This window comes from Petromyzon marinus, chromosome 28 (assembly GCF_048934315.1).
Source record: "Petromyzon marinus isolate PM22_M1 ecotype Great Lakes invasive population chromosome 28, UKy_Petmar_22M1.pri1.0, whole genome shotgun sequence".
NCBI lineage: Eukaryota > Metazoa > Chordata > Hyperoartia > Petromyzontiformes > Petromyzontidae > Petromyzon > Petromyzon marinus.
In genome coordinates, this window is record NC_133694.1 from 13,109,692 (window position 1) to 13,130,994 (window position 21,303).

Here is a 21,303-nt window from a genome sequence, read left to right on the forward strand (position 1 = left end):
GTTTGAAGCGATGACGTCAGCTCAAACTGCAAGCTGCAGCTTTGTACACAAAACTATTGTGGAACGTGCTGTAATGGGTACTGCAAGATCCGACTGCGTCTGTCCAGTGCTTGCCGAGCTGCATTGGCTTCCGGTTGCCAAACGAATGCATTTTAAGATCGCGCTAGCTACACACAAAGTGCTTGCCACAAATGAACCACTACCATTGGTGATCTCGTCAAGGAACATGAACCATTCCGTAAACTCCAGTCATCTTCGCAGTGGCTTTTGGCTAGCCATTAAATAAAGATGGTCGCTGCAATGCACACTCTTTCAGATGCACTTCTGCGGCCGTCTGGAATGCGCTTCCTTCTGAGATTAGAAAGTTACTGGCGCTATGCACTTTTAAATCTAGATTGAAAACTCATATCTTTAGAACTGCTTTTGTGTGTAGTTTTTGCCCTTTCCCCACATCTCGGAATTGCACGGTTGGCAATGTACGGTGCGAAAGAGGTTCAACATACATACAGCTCACGTTTAAGAATGCATCACATGACCATGAGGGATGGCGACGGAATAGGAAGGCCTTCATCCAGAAGTGGATAGCTCATAGCTAATGATGAAGACAGCTTAGACACAGACTTATTTCAGCTGGAAAGGCCCCCAGTGGACTAAATGGCTCTGTTATAGGGAGGACCATAGCCCAGAGCGTTGGCACTGGTGACATTTACATAGAGTTAGATAAAGATCCATAGAGTTACATACAGATCCATAGAGTTGGGTAGATATACATAGTTACATGGATATATATAGTTACGTAGAGATCCCTAAAGTTAGATACAGATCCATAGAGTTACTTAGAGATCCATAATGTTACATAGAGATCCATAGAGTTACATAGAGTTACGTAGAAATTCATAGACTTACATAGAGATCCATAGAGTTGCATAGTGAGCCATAGAGTTACATAGAGATCTATAGAGTTATTGAGAGTTCCATAAACCTCATGTGACCTTTGCTCATCAGCAGCACTATCGTAACATTACTCGCAGGTGTTCACAGCACTCGCTCGCTCGACCGTGTTTGCCGTCTGGTCTGCCTCTCAGGATTCTTACGAGAGCGACTGGGACTACGTTCGTCTCATGGGGGAGATCATCACGGTGCTCGGAGCCATCACCATCTTCATCATGGAGGTTGGTATCTCCATCACGGAGGTTGGTATCTCCATCACGGAGGTTGGTATCTCCATCACAGAGGTTGGTATCTCCATCACAGAGGTTGGTTTCTCCATCACGGAGGTTGGTATCTCCATCATGGAGGTTGGTATCTCCATCACGGAGGTTGGTATCTTCATCATGGAGGTTGGTATCTCCATCATGGAGGTTGGTATCTCCATCACGGAGGTTGGTATCTCCATCACGGAGGTTGGTATCTCCATCACAGAGGTTGGTTTCTCCATCACGGAGGTTGGTATCTCCATCATGGAGGTTGGTATCTCCATCATGGAGGTTGATATCTCCATCATGGAGGTTGGTATCTCCATCATGGAGGTTGGTATCTCCATCATGGAGGTTCGTATCTCCATCATGGAGGTTGGTATCTCCATCATGGAGGTTGCTATCTCCATCATGGAGGTTGGTATCTCCATCATGGAGGTTGGTATCTCCATCATGGAGGTTCGTATCTCCATCATGGAGGTTGCTATCTCCATCATGGAGGTTGGTATCTCCATCATGGAGGTTGATATCTCCATCATGGAGGTTGGTATCTCCATCATGGAGGTTGCTATCTCCATCATGGAGGTTGATATCTCCATCATGGAGGTTGATATCTCCATCATGGAGGTTGGTATCTCCATCATGGAGGTTGGTATCTCCATCATGGAGGTTGGTATCTCCATCATGGAGGTTGATATCTCCATCATGGAGGTTGGTATCTCCATCATGGAGGTTGCTATCTCCATCATGGAGGTTGCTATCTCCATCATGGAGGTTGGTATCTCCATCACGGAGGTTCGTATCTCCATCATGGAGGTTGGTATCTCCATCATGGAGGTTGGTATCTCCATCACGGAGGTTGGTATCTCCATCACGGAGGTTGGTATCTCCATCATGGAGGTTGGTATCTCCATCATGGAGGTTGGTATCTCCATCACAGAGGTTGGTATCTCCATCACGGAGGTTGGTATCTCCATCACGGAGGTTGGTATCTCCATCATGGAGGTTGGTATCTCCATCATGGAGGTTGGTATCTCCATCATGGAGGTTGGTATCTCCATAATGGAGGTTGGTATCTCCATCATGGAGGTTGGTATCTCCATCATGGAGGTTGGTATCTCCATCATGGAGGTTGGTATCTCCATCACGGAGGTTGGTATCTCCATCATGGAGGTTGGTATCTCCATCACGGAGGTTCGTATCTCCATCATGGAGGTTGGTTTCACAATCACTGCTTCTTCCACCTCGTCGCTGTCGTCGCTTACACAAGCACGGCTGCTCCACCTCTTCCCCTCCACTTTGCAACGTACCACATCCTCCTGCCTCATGTTATCTTCATCATTATCAGCCATGAATAATCCACTGCTGGATGAAAACCTCAGTACGCCACCGCCTCTCATCATCCTGCAAATACGACATCCATCCATTCATCCCCACGGTGGACGTCCTCTCTCAGACGCGTTCCGTCCATGGGCTGCCGCTCTATTTTTAGTCTCGGCCATCGGCCACCGCCCCTCTCTAGCAGTGACAACACGTCCTGACAAAGCCCAAATAAGTTCCGGAGCAGTTTGAATGATGTATTTACCTGCGTACGTTAAAAGATCCACGTGTTCCACTTTCTATCCCAAGGTTTGCATGCAATTCCAGATATTTAAATCTAGATTAAGAGCTCATTTGTTTAGAACTGCTTTTTGTGTTTAGTTTGTTGTCTTACCCCCGCACCTCCATGAGAGAGAGAGAGAGACACACACGTTGACGCAAAACTTGAATAAACTATTTTCATTAGTTCCTTCAGTCCGGAGAAATGATGAACACACGGGTAGATTCGATTTTTTTTCAATTCCATTTTAATATTGAGTGAGCACGCGATATCAGAGTTAGACTGCTCCGATTGTGCGGTGAAAATTGGCGAAAGTGCAATGTCCACTCTCAACATAAATATTCACGCAAAACAAGGTGGCCGAGCTGCTCAAAAGTCGAGAGCGCCGAGGCAGCATCACCGACATCCTGGTGGGGTTCAAATCCGGGAAGTTTTAGCAGCCTGCGATTCTTAGACCAGGTTCTCAGGCGCCGCGAGGTGATGTTCTCAACTCGGTGGTAAATGACCTATGGCCAAAATGATTGTAATGTGTGCCAATCAAGGGCAGCTCTGAGCTGTGGGGTGACGAGCATCGCTCACTGTAGTTCATAGTTCCATTTATTTGGTATAGCCCTGTGAGCCATTTGGCTCTTGAATCGGGTGCAACCGCAACAAACAAAAAACAAAAACATGAACAAGAAAACATCTTAAAGTGACTATGTGACTGTACAAACAGAAATTCCAGGAAAAAACATCAAAATATTGCTGAAATAGCACCGTACACCAACGCTGTGTGCAAAAATCCCAGTGGGATGCAAGTCAAACAACAACAAAAACAACCACAAGACAACTAAGTTAAAGGCCATCAGTCAACTCCGTACTACAATAAACAAAAACATGGCCAAACCAAAAAACTTTTCGAAATCACCAAAATAAAGCCATAAATGCAATGTAACAGTGATCATAGGGACTGTGACCGAATTTGTAACAATAAACTACATAAATAACATGTAACACCAAACCCTAGAGCCATAGCTGGCTGCATGAGTCACTCCACAACAACAGGAGCATCAGTCGGAGTATCACATTTTTCAATGCACCTTTAAGATCAGCACACTAAATCAAAATACAGATAATACTTTGCAGCGGTCATCCGGAGTGAAACATTTTATTTTATTTTAGGCCACTGAATAGCAGTGGCAGCTAGGGGTGTACAACTCCTCTAGAGCAGTTTTGAGTGAAGATCTCATAGTTAGTGATTCAAGTTGTAGTTTATTGGCAATAGCATTCCAGACCCTGGAGGAATCAATAGCAAAGGCCCTTCCTCCGGTTTTTGTACGGCAATAGGGAATGTGAAGCTGGTAGATGAGCCAAGACCTGAGGTAAAATTTGTTCTTTGAAACAGAGAGGAGATCCAGTTGGTAGTCTGCGGATTTTTTTGTAAGTACATCGTGAATAAATAAGATCTGGTGCACAAGCCGTCAAACATTAAGAGATGTTAAGTTTGACCCAATGTAGAGATCACAGTGGTGAGTCCTATATAGGCAGTTCAATGCAAATCTTAAGGCCGAGTGATAGATGGACTCAAGCTTCTTCAGTACAGTACTTGGGGCTAATTTATACACGATATCACAGTAATCGAGTAGAGGCAGTATGGTAGCTTTTATCAATTCCAAACGGAACATAGGGGGGAAGCAGTGCTTGTGTCGATACAGAAAAACAATTTTTATTTTTGTCTTTTTACCAATATAATCAATGTGATCTTCAAAATTCAGTTTTGAATCCAGGATGACCCCAAGATACCTATAGATCTTGACTTGCTCTATTTGATAATTATTTAAGGAATGCAATTGGGGAAAAATAACTTCCTGCTTTAGTCACGGTGAGAAGCATAGCATCTTGGTTTTGGAGGTATTCAGGACTAGTTTAAGAGCAACTAGCTGATGTAGTTTGTTGAAATCACCCTGGAGCTTAGCAATCACGTCATCCGGAGAGCGGCCAGCAGTAATCAGTATCGTGTCATCTACAAAATGATTTACCCTGGAATGATCCAGGTCAGTGCCCAAGTCATTGACATAAAGAGAGAACAAGAGGGGGCAGAGGATGGAACCCTGTGGAACCCCTTTTGTTATCTTTACACTGTTTGACCTCCAACCATCTGTGAATACAGTTTGGGTGCGAGAAAAGAGGTAATATTTAAACCATTTACTGTGTATTTGGAAAAGCCGAGGCAACTTAGTTTTCTAAGCAGGGTGTTGTGGTCTACTTATCAAAAGCTTTGGACAGGTCAAGAAAAAGACAGGCACAGTACTGCTTATTATCAAGGCTACTGTAAATTTGATTCAGAGAGTCTAATGCAGCAGATGTGGTGCTGTATTTTTTTCGGAACCCAGATTGTTTTAGATGCAGTAGATTGTTGGTGGACAGGAAACTGCTAATTTGGTAGTTCAATAATTTTTCAAAAATTTCCATCAATGGGGACAAAATTGAGATAAGTCGATAGTTATTGGGATCATCTTTAGGGCCCCCTTTGTGAAGTGGACGGACATAGGAATGTTTCCATTCTAGAGGAACTGATGCTTTTCTATGTAAAGCTTTCGTGACTGCAAGGATTCATCTTCTTTGGTTCTTTCGGTAAAGTCACGTAGAATGAGAATAAAATAATAAATTGATAAAATAAAATAATACAATAATATTCTCAAGACGTTTTGGCCGCTTGTGTTGTGGCCGAAACGTCGTGAGAATATTATTGTTATTTTATTTGATCAATTTATTATTTTATTCTCATTCTACGTGACTTTACCGAAAGAACCAAAGAAGATGAACTGATGCTTCTTTGATGGACAGGTTGAAAATATGGGCTTTAGGTTTGTATATTAGGTGACCAACAGTTAGTAGAGCAAAGACGGGAAAACTACCTGCTCCAGTAGAGGAGGACCCTTTGAGGTAGGACAGTTGTTTCAGAACATTACTTTCGTGGATTGGCTGGAAACTAAATCCGTTTAATGTTTGGACAGGGGTGTAGGAATTTGCATGAGCAGGGGTGACTCCCAATACATTATCAAAAAGATTACCAGCTTCAGAAAAATGAAAGTTAAAATTGTCAACTATTTTTTTGGGATCTGAATAATATTCCTCATTTCAGTTAAGCTCAACGGGCAGATTCTGTTTTGGATGCCTTTTCGATACATTTGATTGTTTTCCAAAAAATCCTGGCATTTCCATGTGATTACAGGAGAGTGGAGGAAAAGTAGGCATTTTTTGTATGCCGTATTTTTTTGACGAATCTATTCCTTAAAATCCTGTATTCTAGCCAGTCATTTACCAAATTACTTTTCTGAGCACATGCCCAAGCCTTGTCCCTAGTTTTCGTGAGCTTTGTAATCAAAGGATCATACCATGGTGGGTGGTTGCCTTTAGTTTTAAATCTAACCAACGGAGCATGTTTGTTAAGAATTTGGAGAAACGTGTACCTGAAAGTCTCCCAAGCCGTAGTCAGGTTGGGGATATCACAGATCTTGTCAATATCCGAGTGAAGCACATCATTAGTAAATGCCTGAGTGCTGAAGTGCCTCAAAGAGTGCTTCTCAACAATTTTAGGGGGGGCTTTGGGTCTGGCTGATGATCTCACCACAAAAATGAAGGAGTGATACTAAGGTTATTACCCAGAACACCAGTCAGTGCGAAATTGTGAGGGGCATTTGTCAATAGAACGTCAAGCAGAGTTTACTGTCCCGGATTTTTTAGGTTGGGTCTTGTGGGGACATTTATTAATTGAAACAGGTTAAATTCATCTGTAAAATTTGTGGCTACGGCCGGCGGGTTTAGCCAATTCCAATTTAGATCACCCACTAAAACTATTTCCCCTTTAGGGAGGCCCCCAAAAAGCTCTCTCAGTGCAGATGCAGCTTCAACATCCTTCCCACTAGGTGGTCTATAGCTGCACACTACCAATACCTGTTGAATATTTGGGAGAGTTATTCTGAGCCAAACTTTCAAAGCAACATTTTTTAAACAAGGAGTGAGCTGGTGAACATGCAATAGTATTACGAACATAGATGGCAATTCCACCTCCTTTAGATCCTCGGTCAAGCCGAAAAAGGTTGTAGTCGTCAATCGTAATCTGCAAGTCATTGACGGCAGGAGTGAGAAATATTTCTGTTAGGCAAAAAATGTCCGGGTCAAGATTTGCCACTTCTAGTTTTAGTTGACTTAATTTAATCACAAGCCCTCTGATGTTGACATGTAGAACACCACCACCTTTTCTGCCAGAAAAATCTACAGAATTATACGAGTTCTTTACATTTGGGCCAGGATGAAGCTCAATACCACCCAGAAATAAGAAAAGTTGAATTAATAGTTTGCAGAAGTATTTTCTGTGAAAGGATGAAGAGCGGCGAACCTTGGACGAATAGCAGCAGCTCGCAGATGGTATTATTTTTAAGAGCAGAATGAAGTTTGGAAGGAGTGCTGGTGAAGTAATGGGACAAAGATAGGGTTTAAAAGGATACAATGATGGAGTGTAGAAGTGTCTATGAGCTGTTTCATTTGCAGGTCTAGTGGAAAATCGAACAACAAGTATGGGCGCAAATTAACGAGGGTAGCCGTTTGTAGAGTTGAGTGTGGCACTAGATATGGCCGGGAAGGACAGCAGTATGATACACAGCAGGAGAATTGCCATCTTTAAAATATCCGGGGTATACACAGATTAACACACAAGCGGAATAGAAAAAAACATATTTGTAGAGTCATGTTTGTAGAAATACAATAAAATTATATTAAACCAAAAAAAATCACGACGTTTCGATCACAACGCAAGCGATCTTCATCAGGTGTCAAGAACAAATCACGGAGGTGAATACAACAAAAAGATGAGAGACGAGAATTCAACAAACCTGAAAAAACATTATGTGAAGCACATCCAGTCAGGCCAACAACACAGTTAGACACTTCCTGGCGGGCCACGAATTTCAGAAGAGTGTTCAATTTCGTGTTCAACCTTTGGATTGCACATACCAGCATAGATAGAATGAAAAATACGAGGTACACGGTCGGTATAAATACATATAAAAGTCCACCAAGAGGTAAGGAGGGAGGAAAGACGGACAGGGAGGCAGAGAGAGAGGTGGGGGGGGGGTGCTGGAGGGATGAACAGAAGCTTAAATAGGAAATACGGTTGGAGGGGGGGAGGGGCCAGAGCGAGAGCGGCAGCTCAAACACGCACATCTTACACATACAAAACGGCAGCTTTAATACTTTATTATCACACTTATACGGGGAAGTTACCATTGTAATTATGTGTAAGATGTGCCCTTTTTGAGCTGCCGTTTTGTATTTACAAGAGGTGGTAATTTTTTGAGCTGCCGTTTTGTATTTACAAGAGGTGGTCCTTTTTTGAGCTGCCGTTTTGTATGTGTAAGATGTGCGTGTTTGAGCTGCCGCTCTCGCTTTGGCCCCTCCCCCCCTCCAACCGTATTTCCTATTTAAGCTTCTGTTCATCCCCCCCCTCTCTCTCTGCCTCCCTGTCCGTCTTTCCTCCCTCCTTACCTCTTGGTGGACTTGTATATGTATTTCTACCGACCGTGTACCTCGTATTTTTCATTCTATCTATGCTGGTATGTGCAATCCAAAGATTGAACACGAAATTTAACACTCTTCTGAAATTCGTGGTCCGCCAGGAAGTGTCTAACTGTGTTGTTGGCCTGACTGGATGTGCTTCACATAATGTTTTTTCAGGTTTGTTGAATTCTCGTCTCTCATCTTTTTGTTGTATTCACCTCCGTGATTTGTTCTTGACACCTGATGAAGATCGCTTGCGTTGTGATCGAAACGTTGTGATTGTTTTTTGTTTTAATATAATTTTATTGTATTTCTACAAACGTGACTTTACCGAAAAAACCAATGAGTAATTTTATGCAGTCACGAAAGCTTTAATACTTTATTATCACACTTCTACGGGGAAGTTACCGTTGTAATTATGTGTAAGATGTGCCCTTTTTGAGCTGCCGTTTTGTATTTACAAGAGGTGGTCATTTTTTGAGCTGCCGTTTTGTATTTACAGGTGGTCCTTTTTTGAGCTGCCGTTTTGTATGTGTAAGATGTGCGTGTTTGAGCTGCCGCTCTCGCTCTGACCCCTCCCCCCCCTCCAACCCTATTTCCTATTTAAGCTTCTGTTCATCCCTCCAGCACCCCCCCCCCCCTCTCTCTCTGCCTCCCTGTCCGTCTTTCCTCCCTCCTTACCTATTGGTGGACTTGTATATGTATTTCTACCGACCATGTACCTCGTATTTTTCATTCTATCTATGCTGGTATGTGCAATCCAAAGGTTGAACACGAAATTTAACACTTCTGAAATTCGTGGTCCGCCAGGAAGTGTCTAACTGTGTTGTTGGCCTGACTGGATGTGCTTCACATAATGTTTTTTCAGGTTTATTGAATTCTCGTCTCTCATCTTTTTGTTGTATTTACCTCCGTGATTTGTTCTTGACACCTGATGAAGATCGCTTGCGTTGTGATCGAAACGTTGTGATTGTTTTTTTAAATATAATTTTATTGTATTTCTACAAACGCGACTTTACCGAAAAAAACAATGAGTAATTTTATGCAGTCACGAAAGCTTTAATACTTTATTATATATTTGTAGGCCGAGCGCGAGAAAAATGTCTTGCCGCACTTGTCACACATGCACGGCTTCTTCTCCATGTGCTAGGGTTGAACAGCCCCCCCAGATAGGGACAGCAGATTCTTGGCTGTTGTCGGCTCGGCTGAAAATGCTTGCACCGCCTCCTTTCCCCGCCGCAGGATGGTGCTCGACCTAGCCCTCCTTAAGCACAGTCCATGACTGGAATGTCGTTTCTTGGCCTCTCATGTCTCTGCTGCCTGACCAGACGGCCCCACTGAAGGCCACACAGGGGACTCTTCATTCACGACCCTTGGCCATTTTGACGACCTTCGTGAAGTTTTCCAGGATGGAGCGAACGTCGTCCTTGAGCAGCTTGTTAAACGACTGCAGCAGCGCCTCCTTGCTCTGGGGCAGCGCCCACGACACGGAAGCGGTGGAAATAGCGCGGCTCTCCCTCAAGCCAGTAGTGGAGAGCACGGGGCTCCCTCCGGGCAGCAGTGGATCGGGCACGGCCCTGCCTCAGGGCAGCAGTGGAGAGAGCACGGCTCTCCCTCAGGGCAGCAGCAGAGAGAGCACGACTTTGCCTCAGGGCAGCAGTGGACAGAGCACGGCTTTGCCTCAGGGCAGCAGTGGATAGAGCGCGTCTCTCCCTCAAGGCAGCAGTGGACGGAGCACGGCTCTCCCTCAGGGCAGCAGTTGAGAGAGCACGGCTTTCCGTCAGGGCACCAGTGGATGGAGCACGCACTAGGCCGCTACAGTAAATGGAAGCCTATGGTCTTACCTAGTTTTTCCCGCCGGGGAAAGCTCACCTTATCCGGTAAAGCACGAGGCCGTTACGGTAACTAGGCCTCGGCAAGGTAAGGTAAAAGGTAAAAACAACGAGCCTACCTTTACCCTACCTTTTACCTTACCACAATACAATCACTCTACTCTACCTTTTACCCTTCAGCAGGTAAGGTAAAAGGTTAAAAGCAACGAGCCTACCTTTACCCGACCTTTTACCCTTACCCCATACAAATTACCCGATTACAGGGTAATTACTGGGGTACTACTACACATGCAGGTAAATGCTAGGTAGAGCGCTTTATTCATATAGAATACTCTCAATTATTCCAATTGTACACGCTTTCTTTTAACTCACTCTGTTGTAACTCAATTTTTACCTACTTCCCAATGTGGTATCGACTGCAAACTTGGTATACGTATGTCATACTTATGACAATACTATATTCTATCATTAAAAATAAAATAAAAAAAATAAAAACATTCTTTTTTATATGTTATGTTTCGGCTTGGGTCGAACTGTTCACGCTCAACTGACGTTGGCTGTAATTGGCCACGGCCCCTTACGTTATGGCAAGCTTGGGTCCACTTCCTGGAGTCGTGGAGTTCTGCCATTACTAGTATATTTCATAAAGGCGTGTTTTAATTTTTTTTTTAATATTACTTATTAAATGGAGGTCACGGACTGTGCCACGGAGCTTTTAGCGGTAAACAAGGCACCGTATTTACCGGGTAATACTTCGCGCTACCTTTACCCTACCGGGTAATTCTTCCGAGCTACCTTTACCCTACCCTTTACCTTACCCCTTTGCATGTCGACACCTTTACCTGGTAAAAAAGGTAAATTACCTTACCTTGCCGAGGCCTAACGGTAACTGAAAGCCTACGGCCTTACCTAGTTACGCCCGCCGGGAAAATGCTCACTAACCACCAAAACACAAAATAAGCGACACCGTTACACCACAGTAGGAAAGCACTACTGGATAATCAATTTGCCGCAACCACAAAAATACCACCCACTAACAATGACCCTTACAACACACAAGTATTATAATCACGTCTCTCTCACACGGCTCACCCTCACACGCGGTTCACCCTCACACACACGGCTCACTCAAACACACGGCTCACTCACACACACTCACATGCAGCTCACACACAGCTCATTCTCACTCACATTCTCACACATTCTCACGTATAGTTTACACTCACGCAGAACTCAAGCTGCTACACACGCTGAAGCCATCTTGCTGTCCCGCCCAGTAGGGTGGGCGGGTGAGAGAGTGCTGCCCCTTACTGTGTGCATCAAAGGTCACGTGACAAATCATTTCTCGTGAGCCATTCTCTTAATACAAATGCAATGAAACCATTAGCACATTCAGGACAAAAGTGTGAATTAATTAATTATCTGGCATGAGATGTTAAAATATGCCATTTGTGCTCATAGGTTGTCGATCCACTAAAAATATAAAATACCTGTGTATATATGCATCTGTAGTGTCAACGATTCAGAGACAGAGTTTATAGGAGGCACCTTCTTTATTACCAACTTCCACGGTCTCGTCCACACACTCTCCACAGTAGCTTAGCCTAGCCTGTACACAACACTAGCCGTCTAAAACACTGACGGCGCTGACTGAGATAACCAACTACTATCCTTCGTAGCGCAATAAAAGATGTGAGCGACGACAGCGACGAGAAGACGAGTTCACTCCCAGAACCGGCCGCCTCGAGCTCCCGCTCTCAGCTCCTTTTATGCTACCAGCGTGGCCTGGCTCCGCCATGATCGCACCTCCCTTCTCGAACCCACTGGCAGGTTCCAGGGGCCTCCAGATGGGGTCCTCCGTGACCCTTGCCCTAGTTTCTCCACTCTGCTAACACACCGTGCACACAGACAGCGTGTGTGCTGTCTGTCCACCACAGTTGTCGCTGCCATCCACCAGCCGGCGCTATTACACTACACACCTATGTGCATGAACGTGATGTTTTTGGTACGGGTGTTGCTTTGTATATTCCAGATCCTCTACCTGATGAAAAACGGTCCAAAAAAATACTTTGGGAATACGGTGACAGGAGGACCCTTCCACGCAATCATGTGAGTGCTTTGGTTTTTGCGTGGCGTAGGCCTGAGCACGAGGGCCCCATCTCCACACAAAACATGCTCGCGGACTTGACGCACAGCAGCTACTCTGCATCACGTAACGTCAGTGTGTGTGTGAGCAGCGCCTCTGTCCTGTATCAGTCGTGTATATGATTCCGTACTGGACGACTGATCACATATAAAAGTGGACTTTTTACTCGGGCCTCAAATCTGTCGTAGTAACCTTGACATGCGTACTTTAGCTGTGCGAGATTCGCTTGAACGACCCCAATTCACTTCCACCAGATCGATGGTAACAACACACGGAGGTGTGCAGCGTTGGCGTGTACAAAAGCTCACAGCCTTGTCCAGACCAGCTGCTAAAAAATACTGAATGCGTGGCCACGTTGCCTTTGTGTCCACCAACTCAAACAGAAAATGTAGCCATCCCAATCTTAAACTTAACATAAAGTTTTTAAAACTGAATTTGTCCAAACCGACTTTCATTGCAGCTGATTAATTTCAAAGATTACACAGCATGCTCATGGACTGTTTCTCATTTAATCTGCAATGCGGTTGTCTTTGCTGGGATTTCTGTTTGGTTCTCTTTGCTCAGGCTCGGACCGGCTCAAAAATGACTCCAGCTTCTGCTGTGATGAGGGTTTTTAACGTCACTGACAGTTTTAAATTCTTTGTCATCTGATTTGTTGGTGTAAAATCCACTTTGTCCCTCTCAACAGCGGCACTCTCCGTGAAAGCAATGTGATCCAGCTGCTGCAGGACGTTCTGAATTGGCCCCGGCTGTTTACAAACACAGGGCCCCCACCACCTGTGATAGTAAATCTACTTGCCGAAATCAGGAAGCCACTGGGACCTATGCACTTTTAAATCGTCTAGATTGAAAACGCATTTCTTTAAAAGCTGCTGTTTTTGTGTTTAGTCTGCTGTCCTTCCCCTGTACCTCCGATTAGCGCGATTGGCTATGCACGGTGCGTAAGAAGTTCAACATGCATACATACGTACAGCCCGCACTGACCAGCGTGGTGAAGTATGGCCAACCCCCCACCATGACAGACGCCCCCAAGCCTCGGTCCAACATGCGCCACGTCCTCGATCTCGTCCCTTGTGTTGCGCGTTCGGCGAGGCCCTGTATCCTTGTGGCTTAGGACTGTGATGTTGGGTGGCACTAGGCAACTACTTTAATTTCCAGGAAATTCCCGTAAATATCTCTCCCAACGTCTCTAGCAAATTAAAGATATCTAACTTAATCGCTCTTTCATTATCACCATCCATGTGTCCACTGCACATTTCGTCATTTGTTTCCACTTTCTTCTCTGTCTCGTAGTGCCAATATGCTCAAGTAGAAGTGCCACATCTCTCCGGCACCAATCTCTTACGTCGTCATGTGCATTTGATTACGTTCATCTTATTTTCTTCACGGCCGAAGTATAAGCACCATTTTGCCCGAACCCTCCTCCTTTATATCCAGACCTGGGAACTGGCTTAGATATCCACCAGATCGTGGACCCCCGTGGCAGAGTTAATCACTCTGTGATGTCTCCTTGTTGTATGGAGTTTGTGTGTCTCTCCCCATGGTCACGTGGATTTTTCTCCGAGTCCTACAATTTCACATTCAGGTGGTCAACCGCATCAGGAGCAGTGGAGTGTATTATCGCCGTGATGTCTCCTTGTTGTACAGTCTGTTCTGGATGACCGCAGTCACACACTGCTACTGGAGAGTTTTTACTCCTCGATGTGAGCAGGATGAGCTACGGCGTCCTAGTGCTGGTGATTGTGGTGCTGCGGGTGCTAACCAACGACGTGGAGGTGATCTTCATGTCGATTGCGCTCATTCTGGGATGGTGCAACATCATGTACTTTGCCCGCGGCTTCTCCATGCTGGGCCCCTTCACCATCATGATTCAGAAGGTCGGTGGAACGTTACTTCCCATTCGCTCGGTCACCAAACAGGATGCGAGTGTTGTGTCAGAGGTCCTCTATCATGGGACCTTCTTGGCAGTATCAAAGTATGAAAAATAAGAATATGTTTTACCCTTTCTGGTAATAAAACAGGTGTTAAGATTTTGAAACACCAAATAGATACCTTCTGCAATGCATTACGTCTGCATTAACCAAACATACTTGTGGCAAAACCTATTGCCAGAGTGTTCTGATACTTGCGTTACCATTGTACTGTTCACCTTTAGCGTTCTCTGGTCTAACACTGGTGGAGAGACAAGGCTAAAAAGAAGTTGTAGGCCAATCAGTTTCAAAGACAATGCATATATTATCGGAGCATGTTTGTTTGCATGTTCACCACAAGTACGTGTGGTTAATGCAAACTTGATTCCTTAATTGTTGTTTGAACATCTTAAAACCTCCTGTTTTATTGCAAGAAAGGGTAAAACCTATTCCTATTTGCCATCATACTGTGAACTTTACTGCTACCCTCTCTAAATACAATATCCGCCGACATTTATGGTGAATACTCTACAGTATATAAAAAAACACCCGTTATATAATATCTTATTGGGTATCTTTCATTATCTTATTTTGAGTTAATTTAGTATACATGCATAATGTACATTATGTATGCTGATTAACCGTGAATATCCCAACCAAGAATAGATATCCATTGTAATGTATACGAATACATTTACCCCCCCCCCCTCTAGTCTTCACACCTGATTGGCTCATGTCACAATTATCCCTCTATTTAAGAACGAAACAGGTTTTCTCCACAACTCTGGCTGTCGCCTGATGATGCTGGTTGTTGTAATTTCTGGCGAAACGTCACGGTACTCGAATTGTAAACGTTGTGGGTTTACTCCTTGACACACCGGTGTGCTGAACTAGTTACTAATTACCATGTTTTATTTACGTTACAAACCTTGCTAACTGGCTGTGTCGGGTGGCGGCGGGTTTAACGGCACATTTATATTTACGCGATCTAACCCAAAAAAAACTCTTATGGATCTTAAATTTATATCGATAAGTCGACGGTAAAATAGGTTTCAATTAAACATTTCGCCTTCCGACACTTTTTTTCCAGGGATGCATCCCCAACGATAATAAAGGCCTTACCATGCATATATATGCGAATTGTATATGCATATATACACACATATATGTGTATATGTATGTATATATGTACAAACCCTGAATAATCTACTGATCACTAAAGACAGAGGAGCCTCTCGGAGGCCAATCGCACTCACAAGCGCTGCAGTAGTAGAGCCACACCCGTTGAATCGTTCCGTCTGCCAACCACCGCACCGTGGTAACGTTCGCTTAATGAAATCAACGGCTTTGGCTCTGGTGGATCCCGACCTCGTACATATGCAGCCGCTTTGTCAATCCACTGCTGGACGAGGGCCTCCGCAGCAGTGGACCGACACCGCACGGGTTGTGAAGCCGTTCCCGCCGTACGGTAAAGGTGGACGAACCTCGAGGCGGGTGCATATATGTGCAGTCCAACAATGGCTTTTTTTCACGAGTCCCCACTGTCCACCACGCAGCCCTTTGGTCTCTAGCATATGGCGCCTGCTACGCGCGGTGGGACGCCCATCCAATCGCTAGCCAGGCTCGATATCTGCTTAGTTTGTGAGGTCTGGCATGATACGGTGCATTCTAGGTAGCTTTCGCATCGGCAGAAAGGAACATTGCCTTGTCCCAAAGACTACACTCTTCTAATCTAGTTGCTATGTTAATTTGGTTCCCACAAAAACAGAACAAAGATCCCCCATAAAGCCTTAACAGACTGTTGGGGCAAGTGCTGTTAGTGAGTAGCACTTACAAAGGCCAGCACGGCACATGAGGGGGTGGGTGGTCAGCATCATGCCGGGGCGCCTTCGTCTCCCTAGTGGCAATGTTTACACTCTGTATCAGGTCCTCATTTGAGACTGAGTCGACCTAGGGGAGGCCCAGGACAAGTTCACATATTCGTTACTGGTGTTGGCCGTGAGTGGGAATCGAACTCGGGTCGCCGGGTTTGTAACACAGTGGGCCAACCGCTTCACTCCCCTACACATTAGCATGTTAGCACAGACACGACTCTGATAAGCTATTACCAGGAGAGTTGACCTCTGTTTGCAGGAGTAGGCCATCAAAACCCCCCTCCATAGAGGCATTGCATGCTTTACCCCTCCTCGCACCTCCGTGTATTGAGGCGATCTTCACTCAGAGGAAGGTGGCTCATTGTCTTATGCTGCTCCCCACCCCCCACCGTGTTCTGGAACTCCCCCCAGCCACCCGTGCTGTCGGCCAGGGCCGGATCATGGTCCCATGAGGCCCCTGGGCACATGTCTTTTGGAGGCCCCCCTCCACTTTCCTATATTGGTGTCTTTCTTGCCTTCCTCCTCGCAAAATCATCCACTAGATCGTCAAAATCTAGCTGACATAAGTGACAATGAGCTGAGACGTGTTTGGCATATGCTACTCCGCAGCTAATTTTTTATTCTGCCTAAAAGGGAAAATGTCCGCTCACCCTGGCAGTTTGTCACTGGCAATGTTAGAAAAATCCGAAGTGCCACGAAAATATTGTGGGAACACAGACTGCAGATTAAGTGCCTGCAAAGTCTCAAGAAATTTAATTGGGCACCCTCAGAGTCAGACATAACAAACTTGAATTGGATGCGTTCATTGGCAAAGTTCATGTCCCGGTCTGATGGATATGCAGCGCAGAGTACATTTACCTTTTCCACTATGACATTACTTTAACATGTAGGCTTTCGCGACCAGTATTATTAATATTACAGTTTTTTTGGTTAGATAGCGTTAGGAATAGGTTTTACCCTTTTAACTGGCACAAAAAAAACTGACACCTTTATTCAAGGCATCATGTTTGCAATAACCACAACACAAACAGTCAAAATGCAAAAAAAAAAGACAACTCTGATAATATGCACTATCGTTGAATTTGATTGGCCCACACCCGAGACGGCTTTTCTTAGAGCCTAGTCTCCATTGGTGTTGGACCAGAAGACGCCAAAAGGCGTACAACTCAAAAACAGCGCACTATCAGAGTATTGAGGGCTCGGGGTGAGCATTTACATTATGAGACCTCCTTTGCCAGTAACAAGATATAGGAATAGCATTTTTTATACATTTGTCGCAACCCTCCACTACCCGACACGGCCAATTAGTAAAAAATGTGTCACGTTGACAAAAGACAAATAGTTCACTTGCACTGTGCGCACTGAGGGCACTGGCGTTCAACTTCCTTCGGAAGTCTTGGGACACGCACTACGTGCGGCCTGAGGCTTGGAGGCCCCTTGGCAGTCCGAGGCCCCGGGTGCACTGGTCCCACTGGCCCGGTCCATAATCCAGCCTTGCTGTCGGCAGCCTGCCCCTGTTCAAGTCCAGGCTCGAGACATTCGCCATCTCCTCCTCCGCCTGTGATTGACAGCCTCTGTCTCTATAACTACAACTTGTCCTTCCCCCATTCCTCCGATTAGCATAGTTGGCTACGTACGGTGTGAAATAAGTTCTACATACATTCAGACTCAAGACTCCTGTGCAGCACCTTGAAGTTGCGACCTCACATAGGCACTACATAAATCCCCACTGTGCTTCACCGTTATGCGTGTTTGTTGAACCCTAAACCTTGCTGTGCTTCACCATGACAGATGCTCTTCGGCGATCTCCTTCGCTTCATCATGTTCCTCATCATCGTCCTGCTGGGATTCTCCGCCGGTAGGTAGCGTGAATTCTGTTGCGGGGCGGCGTTTGTTCGGCACCCGGAACCTCTGCCGGACGGCATCGGTTTCCTTTACATGCACAAGGCCCTCGTGCGTCGTGTTCCACCCGCCGCTTGAACACCAAAACCAAAGGTTGCGCGCGGATATGGGAACGTGGCTCGCACGTGGACACACGTGCAGGTGTTCATCACTCCAGTGCTGGATGAGCGGCCTCCCCATGCCGTGCGGCTCCTAGGAGTTATTTGAGCGTACTTCACCACGGGTTGTATGTATGTACCATATGTTGAATTTATTTCGCACCGTACGTTGCCAACTGCACTAATCGCAGGTATGGGGCAAGGACAACAAACTAAATACAAAAAACAGTTCTAAAGAAATGAGTTTTAAATCTAGATTAAAAAGTGCATAGCTCCAGTGGCTTCCCAATATTGGAAGGAAGAGCGTTCCAGACGGCCACAGAAGCGCAATAGAATGCACGTGATGCGGTGACCATCTTTGTTCGATCTCTGACCCCCAGAAACAGGTTTGCAGATTTGCTAAGCATTTCTGTGAGGTCCTGGGGGAGGGAAAATCCCTCAGCCAGGAAAACATCGTGGCACAATGTAGGGATGACCCTGCTGAGGCTGCGGTGCCTCAAATATTGGAAGAAGTCACCCCCTATGAGTGGCTGGCTGAGGTGCCATCTGTTGAGGATGTACTGAAGGCGATCCGGAGTCTGAGACCAGGAACGGCAGCGGGCAGAGATGATCTCCCAAGCGACATGCTGAGGGAGGGTGGCGTTTGTGCACAGACCGCCCTATATGACATCATAACAACAGTCTGGACCAATGGATGAGTTCCGCAGGATTGGAAGGATGCCCTGGTGGTCCCCCTCTTTAAGAAGGGGGACCGCACAGACTGTAACAACTACAGGGGCATCTCACTCCTCAGTGTGCCGGGAAAGGTCCTGGCAAGGATTATTCAACATCGCCTTGCCAGGCACGCTGAGGAGAGGCTTGCGGAGCCCCAATGCGGTTTCAGGAAAGGGCGGTCCTGCACAGATGCCATATTTTCTGTCCGTCTGCTACAGCAGAGGTGCAGGGAATTCAAGCAAGACATACATATCTGCTTTATTGACCTGGTCAAGGCCTATGATACCATCATTAGGCCTGGGCTCTGGGTTGTTCTTCGTGTTGTTGGAGTCCCTGACCCTCTGCTCACGATCATTAAGGACCTTTATGATGGTGAGCGGGCCCGGGTAAAACTACGTGGCCGGGAGTCAGAGCCATTCCCTGTACACCTTGGGGTGCTACAGGGATGTCCTCTGGCTCCCACATTATTTAACATCTATTTTGACCACGTAGTTCGTGAAGCCTTCAATAGCTGTACCGGGGGAATCTCCATATGGTACAGATATAATGAGAGGCTGATCAATGCCCTGATGCGGTCAAGGGATGGCTCCCTATTGCTCAACCACGTTATGTATTCCTAGATTTGAAGCTTTCGTGACTGCAAGGATTCATACTCTTTGTTTTTTTCGGTAAAGTCACGTAGGTAAAATAAAATAAAAAGAAAAGAAAACAACTAAATTAAATTACGTTTCGGAGGCAACACAAGCTTCCGTCTTCAGGTGGAACAGACACAACAAAGTTCGCTGTATCAAGTGAACAGCTCTGGGACACCCGAGCTTATATACAGGTTAAGGGGGGGGGGGGGGGGGAGGAGCCAGGAAGGGACGTGGGTGGGGAGGGGAGGGCTAAGTTAAGCCGCCTTTTGTTATGCTGCAGGGGGTTCGGGTGTTTAGAACAAACACAAAATCCAGGTCCGGTTCAATACAGTACACAAAATCCGAGATCTGATCCCATCCGTAAAGGATGTAATTCCTGACTTACAGTACCCTGCTGCTATATCGGGGAGACGAAACGACATATTTCTAACTGAATTCGCGAGCACAAATCAGATTTGAAACACGGCAGAACGAATTCTTCGGCCGTGGCTGATCATTGTTTCAACACAGCGGGTTCTCATGACATTATTTTCTCCGATACCAAAGTACTATGCAAACCTCCCGGTTATTACCAAAGATTTGTCCATGAAGCCATCCAGATATACAAACATAGACACAACTTCAACCGAGAGAATGGTTTCAAATTGAGCAACTTTTGGAAATATGTCATCAACCAAGTCAAACGTTAGCTGGCTGATAATTGTACAGCTGTTTCTGTTTCTACCAGGATGGTTCTTGCTCTCGTGCAGCACGCCATCGCTCCCCCCGAACCCCCTGCAGCATAACAAAAGGGGGTTTTGCCCGCTTTTGTGCAGTGCACCACCGCTCCGCCCGAACCCCCTGCAGCATAACAAAAGGCAGCTTAACTTAGCCCTCCCCTCCCCACCCACGTCCCTTCCTGGCTACTCCCACCCCCCCTCCCCTTAACCTGTATATAAGCTCGGGTGTCCCAGAGCTGTTCACTTGATACAGCGAACTTTGTTGTGTCTGTTCCACCTGAAGACAGAAGCTTGTGTTGCCTCCGAAACGTCGTGATTTAATTTAGTTATTTTATTTTACCCACGTTATGTATGCCGATGATTTTGTAATAGCTGCTTATTCAGAGGAGGAGTTGGAGACGCTGCTGCTGAGACTGGAGCATGCCACTAAGAGATGGGGCCTTACCATCAGCCCCACCAAAACTAAGCACCTGCCTGGGTATTTTATACCATTGGACACTTCACCCCCACAACTCCCAATCGGTGATGGGGCACTTGTGGAGAGAGTGGAGAGTTTCCCATACCTGGGCAGTGTGCTTATGACCGGCTCCAGTTTAACAGCAGAGGTCTCACTCCAAATCAGTCGAGCGGCAATATATTTTCATCGGTTGCGTAACGCTGTGTGGAAGCTATCTGGTCTGTCGCTCCGCACTAAGCTTCAGGTCTTTTCAGCCACGGTCATTCCCTCCCTTGTTTACGCTTGCGAAACGTGGACCCCCATAATGGAACATCTTCGCCGGTTAGAAACATTTAGGCTAGCCTGCCTACGATCCATCCTGGGTTTAACCAGGCTGGATTGTGTGAGGAGCTCACAAATCCTTGAAAGATCTGGGCAAGGTCCCATCGGTGAGCTCCTCTGGCAGGCAAGGCTGCGTTGGCTGGGTGTAGCCCGCATGCCCAGCCACCGCATGCCGAAACAGCTTTTGTTCAGCCGGATCGAGGGGGCTAAACAGGCGCGGCACGGGCTAGAGAGGAGATGGAGTGATGTGGTACAGGAGGACGTGGAGCTGAGTGGACTTGCCGATGATTGGTACCAGCGGTGTCAAGATCGGCCTCTGTGGAGGAGGCTCGTGAAGGACGCTACTGATCAAGTTAGAGGT

At 46.0% G+C, this 21,303-nt stretch overlaps 1 protein-coding gene across 4 annotated transcripts in view; it reads left to right on the forward strand.

The window, feature by feature from the left end:
• The window catches only part of LOC116947036 (transient receptor potential cation channel subfamily V member 5-like), a 77,594-nt gene that overhangs the window by 47,447 nt on the left and 8,844 nt on the right, over positions 1-21,303 (forward strand). For all 4 annotated transcript variants that reach the window (XM_076070353.1, XM_076070351.1, XM_076070352.1 and 1 more), the window contains 4 exons: positions 1,086-1,172; positions 12,199-12,275; positions 14,024-14,189; positions 17,888-17,954. In XM_076070353.1, coding sequence (XP_075926468.1) covers positions 1,086-1,172; positions 12,199-12,275; positions 14,024-14,189; positions 17,888-17,954 — 397 coding nt within the window. The remainder of the gene's footprint in view (positions 1-1,085; positions 1,173-12,198; positions 12,276-14,023; positions 14,190-17,887; positions 17,955-21,303) is intronic.